Source organism: Chlorocebus sabaeus, chromosome 24 (assembly GCF_047675955.1).
Source record: "Chlorocebus sabaeus isolate Y175 chromosome 24, mChlSab1.0.hap1, whole genome shotgun sequence".
NCBI lineage: Eukaryota > Metazoa > Chordata > Mammalia > Primates > Cercopithecidae > Chlorocebus > Chlorocebus sabaeus.
Window position 1 is genome coordinate 38135299 of NC_132927.1, and position 10859 is coordinate 38146157.

The 10859-nt window shown below is 36.7% G+C and overlaps 1 protein-coding gene across 2 annotated transcripts in view; it reads left to right on the top strand.

Moving 5' to 3' along the window:
* HIF1A (hypoxia inducible factor 1 subunit alpha) overlaps positions 1-8198 on the top strand; it is a 52759-nt gene extending 44561 nt beyond the window's left edge. For both annotated transcript variants that reach the window (XM_007986903.3, XM_007986902.3), the window contains exons 11-15: positions 456-578; positions 706-1139; positions 4627-4735; positions 5640-5766; positions 6881-8198. In XM_007986903.3, the coding sequence (XP_007985094.1) occupies positions 456-578; positions 706-1139; positions 4627-4735; positions 5640-5766; positions 6881-7032 (945 nt within the window). In that variant the 3' untranslated portion in view covers positions 7033-8198. The remainder of the gene's footprint in view (positions 1-455; positions 579-705; positions 1140-4626; positions 4736-5639; positions 5767-6880) is intronic.
* Positions 8199-10859: the final 2661 nt, after the last annotated feature.

Genomic DNA, 10859 nt, shown 5'->3' on the forward strand with positions numbered 1-10859 from the left:
AAATGTCACTATTTTCACTTTTTGTGTTTTTTTTTTGAGATGGAGTCTCACTCTGTCACCAGGCTGGAGTGCAGTGGCACGATCTTGGCTCACTGCAGCCTCCGCTTCCCAGATTCAAGTGATTCTCCTGCCTCAGCCTCCTGAGTTGCTGGGATTACAGGCATATGTCACCATGCCCAGCTAATTTTTGTATTTTTAGTAGAGACAAGGTTTCATCATGTTGGCCAGGATGGTCTCAATCTCTTGACCTCGTGATCCACCCGCCTTGGCTTCCCAAAGTGCTGGGATTACAGGTGTGAGCCACCGAGCCCGGCCTAGTTAAATAAAATTTGATAAACACGATGGACTTGGTTGTGTGTTTTCTGGTTTTTCTGAGATCTAGTTTGAAAATTCTGACAACTAGCAAAGTATATGGAGGCTTCTTCAGGAAATAGTAAATGTATTTCTTTTTACAGCCTAATAGTCCCAGTGAATATTGTTTTTATGTGGATAGTGATATGGTCAATGAATTCAAGTTGGAATTGGTAGAAAAACTTTTTGCTGAAGACACAGAAGCAAAGAACCCATTTTCCACTCAGGTATATGAACTTACTTGTTTTATATTAAATTTCATTAATTTTTAGTCTGAAGTAACTTTGAGTTTCACTTGTTTTTTATTTATAAAGTGTGGCCATTGTAAAAACTCACGTATTTGCTGTTTTAAAGGACACAGATTTAGACTTGGAGATGTTAGCTCCCTATATCCCAATGGATGATGACTTCCAGTTACGTTCCTTCGATCAGTTGTCACCATTAGAAAGCAGTTCCGCAAGCCCTGAAAGCGCAAGTCCTCAAAGCACAGTTACAGTATTCCAGCAGACTCAAATACAAGAACCTACTGCTAATGCCACCACTACCACTGCCACCACTGATGAATTAAAAACAGTGACAAAAGACCGTATGGAAGACATTAAAATATTGATTGCATCTCCATCTTCTACCCACATACATAAAGAAACTACAAGTGCCACATCATCACCATATAGAGATACTCAAAGTCGGACAGCCTCACCAAACAGAGCAGGAAAAGGAGTCATAGAACAGACAGAAAAATCTCATCCAAGAAGCCCTAACGTGTTATCTGTCACTTTGAGTCAAAGGTATTTATGTGTAACATTCAAGTTACAGTTCTTTTATTATTTTTGAGATAAATGTATGTGATAGTACATGATTTCTAAACTTATAGCAAACTTTCTGATATATATGCCCTAAGGCAAATTCTTGAGCACTCAAAAAACTTTCTAAATTAACCTCTTTTTTTTTTTTTTTTTTTTTGAGACAGAGTCTTGCTCTGTCACCCAGGCTGGAGTGCAATGGTACAATCTCAGCTCACAACAACCTCTGCCTCCTGGGTGCAAGCCATTCTTCTGCCTCAGCCTCCCAAGTAGCTGGGATTACAGGCATGCGCCACCGCGCCCAGCTAATTTTTTTTGTATTTTTCGTAGACACAGGGTTTCTCCATGTTGGTCAGGCTGGTCTCGAACTCCCGACCTTAGGTGATCCCCCTGCCTCGGCCTCCGAAAGAGCTGGGATTACCAGCCTGAGCCACCACACCCAGCCCTATTTTTTCTAAAATAATTATAAATTCTAAAATTATCTATCTAAATGTGGGAGGGTCTTTTGACACCTTTAAAATAAAATCCAGCTCAGTTAAGTTCTGTAAATATGTAAGAGTTGGCTCAGATGTACTTCTTGCAGTTGTTTAAATCAGCTACTTAGATGCTTCCATTTCTTAGAGCTCTTTTTTAAGCTTATCTGAAGGAAAGCCCTTCCAACTTAAGGGTTATTTCCAATTGCACATTCCAAATTGAGCCTTCCATCTTCAGCATTCAATATAGATATTTACAAGCCCCTCTTTTAAAATTTTATTATAGTTAACTTGTATTAAAGTTGCTTTTATTTTTCATTACATATTTATAGAACATTAGCTATATATATATTGCAGGCTACATAGGTTTTCTAACTCTATACCAGAAATCTAAGCATGAATTATGACATTACTTCTGTGGAGCTAGTTCAAACAAACATGGACATGACCCAATTTTTAAATTATACTTTCTGTATATAATTTGTAAGGGGATTTCACATATTTTAAGTTTGAGGCTATAGCTAGAAGAAATTTTTATCTAATAAGTGTGTGGAAGAGGGGAATGATTCCTCCTCCACTATGTCTAGACTAAGCCAGCTATCAATAGCAATAGGAAAGAACCACTGTTGTAGCCAGAGCACATAGGTCTTTTTCCCTGCCTAGCATTCCCACCTTGACCTAGAGTGCTGGGAGACGTCTTTTCCCTAAGCTTGGAAAAGATCTTGGGGCTTTAGATGAACTCAGAAGTACTTTCCGTTACTTTATTTACTGTATCACTAACTCATTTTTGACTCTGAGCTCCTCGACGGCAATCATAGTGTCTTGGGTATTTTAGTGATACTAATACTTAGCTCATGACCTAATGTGTAGTACTTCGTCAGTAAATGGTTGTTGGGGCCGGGCGCGGTGGCTCATACCTGTAATCTCAGCACTTTGGGAGGCTGAAGCGGGTGGATCACCTAAGGCCAAGAGTTTGAGACCAGTCTGGCCAACATGGTGAAACCCTGTCTACTAAAAATACAAAAATTTGCTGGGTATGGTGGCACACGCTTGTAATCTCAGCTGCTTGGGAGGCTGAGGCAGCAGAATTGCTTGAACCCTGGAGGCGGAGGCTGCAGTGAGCCAAGATCATGCCATTGCACTCCAGCCTGGGCAACAAGAGTGAAACTCCGTTTTAAAAAAAAAAAAAAAAAAGGTTGTTGGACTGACAGATGCATGACTACAGTAATAAAAATGACAATCACTTCTAAGTTATAGTTTACAATCAGCTACAGAGGATGGGATATCCAGTTTTCTGAACAACTGTTCTCTTGTACTTGTCAAAGCCAAAGGGTAACACATCAGATCACTTTAGCAATTTTTTTTTTTTTTTTCTGAGACAGAGTTTCACTCTTGTTGTCCAGGCCGGAGTGCAATGGCGTGATCACGGATCTCAGCTCACCGCAACCGCTGCCTCGCCGGTTCAAGCGATTCTCGTGCCTCAGCCTCCCGAGTAGCTGGGATTACAGGCATGCGCCACCACGCCCAGCTAATTTTATATTTTTAGTAGAGACAGGGTTTCTCCATGTTGGTCAGGCTGATCTCAAACTCCCGACCTCAGGTGATCCGCCCGCCTCAGCCTCCCAAAGTATTGGGATTACAGGCATGAGCCACTGCACCCAGCTAGCAATTGTTTTTAAACATTAGTTCCAATGTAGTGTACACTGAAAACTTTTATGAAAGGAATTTCAAAAATTAAACCATTAAAAACATAACTACTAAGTACTACTACTACTACAATGATATTTACATGATAGACTGAGTGTACATTTCATAAAGACAATATATCTATATAAGAATTTTTAAACTTGCCTGTCTGTATAATAGAAGTTTTATAGAAATTTTTTAAAAACCAAAGAAAACTGCAAAATAAGAGAGCAGTTAGATCACTTACCTATTTGGCATTCTAAACTATCTGGAACAGCAAGGAGCCATTATGATTATGCATTTGGTTTATGGGGGGGTCTTGAAAATTCAAAATAATATAACAAAGCTGATGTACTTTACTCATTAGAACAATTCTTCATGATTTAATATTAATTTTAGATATACATAGTTCATGTTTGATAACCAGATCAATACTGAGTGAAAAATAGCATAGTGGAAAGAGCAGGGGAGGGGAGGTAGGGATCTGGAGACCTAGAGTGTACTTCATATCACAACTAGTGAGCAGTAGGACTTTGAGAAAGTTACCCAATAGGCCTCGGGATTCTCATTTATAAGATGGGTATGATATGCCTGCCTTATCTATCTTGGGAACTTAAGATTAAAATGAACTAATGAACTTGAAATGTTTTATAAACTGAAAATGCTATACGAATGTGAAATTGATCTTATATTTCAATAGTCCCAACAGTATCACTGCATTGTTATGTTAGGTGGAATAAAAGGACAATATTTAACTGTTTTGACTCTACAATAATGTCAATTTAGTTGTGTTCAGCTGTATTTTATAAAATAGGGATATGCAAACTGTAGAAAATTTTCTGTTAAATTAAGCTTTGAAGGCCAGGTGCTCACGCCTGTAATCCCAGCACTTTGGGAGGCCAAGGTGGGCACATCACTTGTGCTCAGGAGTTTGAGACCACCCTGAGCAACATGGTGAAATCCCATCTCTACAAAAATATATATATATAAATCAGCCATAATCCCATCTACTTGAGAGGCTGAGGTGGGAGGATCACTTGACTCCAGAGACAGAGCTTGGTTACAGTAAGCAGAAATCATGTCTTTGCACTCCAGCCTGGCTGACAGAGTGAGACCCTGTTTCACCCAAAAAAAAAATAAGCTTTGACTTTTAGGGTGATAAACTTTAGTAATCAGGAGAGTTATGTTATATATATTACATTCCTTAATATTGGAGAACTAAGGAATTATGTATTTTCTTTAAAAGAGCTCACTGGATAGTTTTTAAAAAAATAAAAGAGCTATATTTTCATTTACAACTTTTTTCTTTTCAGAACTACAGTTCCTGAGGAAGAACTAAATCCAAAGATACTAGCTTTGCAGAATGCTCAGAGAAAGCGAAAAATGGAACATGATGGTTCACTTTTTCAAGCAGTAGGAATTGTAAGTATGAGAGTAGTAGGTTTTGCTTTTCTAGCTAATGTGCTATTTCTGTGTGTGTGTGTGTGTGTGTGTGTGTATGTTTCCATGTTTCTTCCAAATAGTAAAGTTATATTTTCAGAATTTATACATTGGGTTTTTTTTACTCTGTATACACTGGTTTTTAAAAATACAAATGTTTAATGAATACATTCTTGGTATAAAAATTCCAAACAATTCCAATGTATTTTGAATTAAAAAGTGAAGTTCTCCCCTTACTCCACCCTGAATATCACCACCAATCTCATTCTCTTCCCTTTAAGTTACTTTGCCTGATTAAAAGAACTGGTATTGGCCGGGTGCAGTGCCTCACACCTGTAATTCCAGCACTTTGGGAGGCCGAGGTGAGGATCACTTGAGGTCAGGAGTTTGAGACCAGCCTGGCCAACTTGGTGAAACCCTGTCTCTACTAAAAATACAACAATCAGCCAGGCGTGGTAGTGCACAACTGTAATCCCAGCCACTCTGGAGGCTGAGGCAAGAGAATAGCTTGAACCCGGGAGGTGGAGGCTGCGGTGAGCCGAGATCAGGCCACTGCACTCCGCCTGGGTGAGAGAGTAAGAGTTCATCTCAAATTAAAAAAAGAACTGCTATGTTTTGGGGTAAGTCAATGGTGGTATAATACATTCTGATATTTTCAAACTAAATTAACTGGAAAGTATTTATAGACAGAATGGTCATAATGGATGGCAAATAACTTTATAGTCATAATGGATAGCAAATAACTTAAGAAAGTATTTAAAATAATTTAGGGTAGTATTTTAGAAACTGCCTATATAATGTTATTAAATCTACACTGATTTCAAGGTTTTTGGTTGTTTAAAAAAAATTGAACAAACTAAACTTGAAATAACTTTACTGTTTATAGGGAACATTATTACAGCAGCCAGACGATCATGCAGCTACTACATCACTTTCTTGGAAACGTGTAAAAGGATGCAAATCTAGTGAACAGAATGGAATGGAGCAAAAGACAATTATTTTAATACCCTCTGGTTAGTTTATTCTTTCTGACCTTGAACATCACAAAGACAAAATACATGAAACATTTTTGTTTAGGAGCTTTAATCTAAGTGAGAAATGACTTTGGTTCCTTAGCAAGATTAAAAAGTAAAGTTGCGGCTGGGCGCGGTGGCTCACGCCTGTAATCCCAGCACTTTGGGAGGTCGAGGCGGGTGGATCATCTGAGGTCAGGAGTTGGAGACCAGCCTGGCCACCATGGCGAAACCCCGTCTCTACTAAAAATACAAAAATTAGCTGGGTGTGGTGGCGGGCGCCTGTAATCCCACCTATTTGGGAGGCTGAGGCATGAGAATCACTTGAACCCGGGAGGCAGAGGTTGCAATGAGCCAAGATGGCATCACTGCATTCCAGCCTGCGTGACAAGAGTGAGACTCTGCCTCAAAAAAAAAAAAAAAAAGTAAAGTCGTATTTCATTTAATGGTCTTAATACAGAGATTAACATTTCAAGGTGGAGCTTTTCATTTTTCATAATTTTCTTTGACTTATCTATGTCTATGTGCTGTCAATATTGATAGAAGCTGAAATTTGTGAATTTTTATGACTACTTTTTTTTTTTCCTTTTTTTTTTTTTTTTTTTGTGAGACAGGGTCTTGCTCTGTTGCCCAGGCCTGGAGTGCAGTGGCATGATCATAGCTCACTGCAGTCTCAAATTCCTGTGCTCAAGCAATCATTCCAGCCCCCTGAGTAGCTCGCACTACAGACATGCCTCACCACGCCCGGCTGCTTTTTGTAGAGATGGGGTCTCACTACGTCGCCCAGGCTGGTTTCAAACTCCTGGCCTCAAGTGATCCTTCTGCCTCAGCCTGTGCTAGGATTACAGGCATCAGCCGCGATGCCCACCATATTTGTGCCTTTTTCCAAACTGTTATTTCTTTGTGCCTTTATTGTATCCTGTAAACATTTCTGAGACAGCAACAGTATCACTTGATTATATTTACTTTTTTACATAGTTGTTGTTTTGCCAGGTAGACTAAAAGCCCTCTAGAAGTTTGCTTTATTTTCTATGATACCTAACACATTGTGGGTGTTTAATAAATATTCATTGACTAGATGAATGTATACTTAGGTATCTCGTTTGTTTTTCAGATTTAGCATGTAGACTGCTGGGGCAATCAATGGATGAAAGTGGATTACCACAGCTGACCAGTTATGATTGTGAAGTTAATGCTCCTATACAAGGCAGCAGAAACCTACTGCAGGGTGAAGAATTACTCAGAGCTTTGGATCAAGTTAACTGAGCTTTTTCATAATTTCATTCCTTTTTTTGGACACTGGTGGCTCATTACCTAAAGCAGTCTATTTATATTTTCTACATCTAATTTTAGAAGCCTGGCTACAATACTGCACAAACTTGGTTAGTTCAATTTTGATCCCCTTTCTACTTAATTTACATTAATGCTCTTTTTTAGTATGTTCTTTAATGCTGGATCACAGACAGCTTATTTTCTCAGTTTTTTGGTATTTAAACCATTGCATTGCAGTAGCATCATTTTAAAAAAATGCACCTTTTTATTTATTTATTTTTGGCTAGGGAGTTTATCCCTTTTTCGAATTATTTTTAAGAAGATGCCAATATAATTTTTGTAAGAAGGCAGTAACCTTTCATCATGATCATAGGCAGTTGAAAAATTTTTACACCTTTTTTTTCACATTTTACATAAATAATGCTTTGCCAGCAGTACGTGGTAGCCACAATTGCACAATATATTTTCTTAAAAAATACCAGCAGTTATTCATGGAATATATTCTGCATTTATAAAACTAGTTTTTAAGAAGAAATTTTTTTTGGCCTATGAAATTGTTAAACCTGGAACATGACATTGTTAATCATATAATGATTCTTAAATGCTGTATGGTTTATTATTTAAATGGGTAAAGCCATTTACACGATATAGAAAGATATGCATATATCTAGAAGGTATGTGGCATTTATTTGGATAAAATTCTCAATTCAGAGAAATCATCTGATGTTTCTATAGTCACTTTGCCAGCTCAAAAGAAAACAATACCCTATGTAGTTGTGGAAGTTTATGCTAATATTGTGTAACTGATATTAAACCTAAATGTTCTGCCTACCCTGTTGGTATAGATATTTTGAGCAGACTGTAAACAAGAAAAAAAAAATCATGCATTCTTAGCAAAATTGCCTAGTATGTTAATTTGCTCAAAATACAATGTTTGATTTTATGCACTTTGTCGCTATTAACATCCTTTTTTTAATGTAGATTTCAATAATTGAATAATTTTAGAAGCATTATTTTAGGAATATATAGTTGTCACAGTAAATACCTTGTTTTTTCTATGTACATTGTACAAATTTTTCATTCCTTTTGCTCTTTGTGGTTGGATCTAACACTAACTGTATTGTTTTGTTACATCAAATAAACATCTTCTGTGGACCAGGCCCCTTTGATCAGCTTTTATGTTCAAATATAAATAATATTTGCTTCAACACCTCCAACTCATAAAATTGTTTACCAACAGTTTAAGCACTTTATGAAAATTACATGGTACTGGTTATTTCTACATTTGTCTTATTGCCATCACCTTAATGTATGTTGAGTCCCTAAATGTCATGTTAAATAATAACAACCATAATATCCCATTGAAAAGAGTATGTTATTAGAAAAGAAATGTCATTTTTAAGTTTCTGGGCCTATTAAAATGTTCAAACACAAAATTTTAGTATTTTTAAAACATGCATGGGATGAGTGAAGCCGTTCTCAGCATTATAGTCACATAATGTTACAAAGGCTAGAGTTTCTCTGAAGATTTCTAATCTATTCCCATTAACAGATTAATAAATTTAGACCTCAAATGAAGAAGAATTTGCCCAAGCTTTAAAAGCAATACATGGCAGACCAAAAATGTAAGCTTAAGTTTCCTGACTCTAAAGTCAAACTTAGAACAAATTTGATTTTTGTTTTAATGATACTGCATTTTAAAACAAAGTAGCTTTATCCTTTTTCTCCTGTATTTTTCTTTTACAAAATAGCTGTATTTTATACTCATAATCTCATTTTAAAAAATCAGTGTAGAAAGATATTTCTTAAAACCAAAAAATCACTATGAATCCCTGCACCTACAAGTACAGAAAATTATTTTTATGAACAAATTATGTAGGAAGTGCCAGAGCCTTATATCCTGTACCCTGAGGTATATATACTGAACAAAAGGAACTGAGCCACAGATATCTTAGGTGGCTGTTTTTATCTTAGAATGGAGGACAGTGATTACAATTATATGAAAATTTTGGAACAAAAGTTAACAATACTAAGATTCAGTGCAAAATTGCGGGGGAGGGGCACACGTATATTTAACCACAAATACTGTGACCCAAAGTGCTTCAACATTTAGTTACAGATAGTAGTACACTAGAAGTGGTATTTTAGAATAAAGTAGTTGCTTACTATTCACAGGTCACAAAACAAAAAATTATGCTTATGTAGCAGATTAGCTTCAGTTTAAAACTATTTGTAAATCAGTAGATTAATGACCAGCAGTTCAGGAAAATGACTTCTGAAAGCACTGAGAAGGGAAAGCCACGTTAAAGGACAGTACAGCAGGAAGGAAGCAAGTATTTACCTACTGCTCAGTCACTCAGAAAACAAGCTACTTGGAGTGCTTTAAGCTACAGAATAGAAGAACTAGCCCTTCCCAATTTTATGCACCGTCACAAATTTCTTCATAATGGTTTTATTCAAGGCTTATAACCCAACCCTGGCAACTATAATTCTGGAATAGTTGTTCCCTCCTTAATATGCCTCTCCCCTCCCTATTTTACGAAACAACTGTATTTTTTTATACTCACAACCCAGAAAATGAGAATGTACATTCTGAGTATAAAAGAAATGTAGCTATTTCATTAAAATACAGGAGAAAAAGAATAAAGCTATTTCAATTTTTGTAATGCAGTATCATTAAAAACAAGTTTGTTCTAAGTTTGACTTTAGAGTCAGGAGACTTAAGCTTACATTTTTGGTTTGCCATCTATTACTCCTAGAGCTTGGGTACATCATTCTTCATTTGAGCTCTAAATGCTATATATAGTTCATTCATAGCAGTACCAGATAAGGGAGGAGTATATCTATAGAGTATATAGTCTTGAAGAAGTGATCTAAGATTCAGAGCTTTTGAGGTGGCCATCAGTGACTCCAAAGCCCATGGAGCTAACCACCCTGCAGTGCTAGCCAATCCAGTTGAACATATGCTTTTCTCCATTATTAACTGTGTTTAAATAGCAAACAGAAGGCAGCAATGGAGGTGTGGAAAACTGAGGGTCCGATGTCACTTGAAAGTAATGAGATCACATAACACATTGAGGGAATGTCCTAAGAGGAGGGGCAGGGCATAAGTAGAAATGAATGAAAGTTTTCAAGTGCTATTTAGTGGGTTCTGAATTCGAACTAGAGATTGAGATCTCCAGTTATGGAGACATTAACTCATATTAACGAGGTAGTGAATGGGAAAGCACAAACTATAAAAGACTGTATCAATGTATGGTATGTTTTTCCCAGAGCTGTTTTGACTTAATGGCATAATAGATACAAGTTTTTATAACCTCACGATTACCATTCCAAATATTGATTTCCTCCTAGAAACCTCTGTACAGAAAAGATGAACTTAAAATTACTCGCTTTGTAGAAACTCAATCTAAAAGTTAAAAATTTTCAAGTAGCAATACCTAAAACAAGTTGCAGAGTAAAGAATCCTTTTTTCTTTTTTTTCAACATTAAGATCTGGTTAAATAAAACCTTTGCAAACGTGTTGCTAGCTGGAATCAACAAAAATGTAAAGAAGAAAAACTTTTACTTTTTTTTTTTTTAAGTTTTCCACTAACCACTTGGCTCGTATTCCGTTCCTTTAAATAGAGGTGAACCTGTCGTCCCAGATCATTTTACAGAGAATTAGTGAAATCAGTGGAATTCGATACGAAATAGTCTCCCTGTAGGATAAAAGTTATACTTTACCATAAACCTTCCTATGAACGCGTTCTGGAGATCTGATGTGTTCACACCTTTCAGAGGTTTGCACATCATTTTTTATTCTTACCTGTAGTGGATAG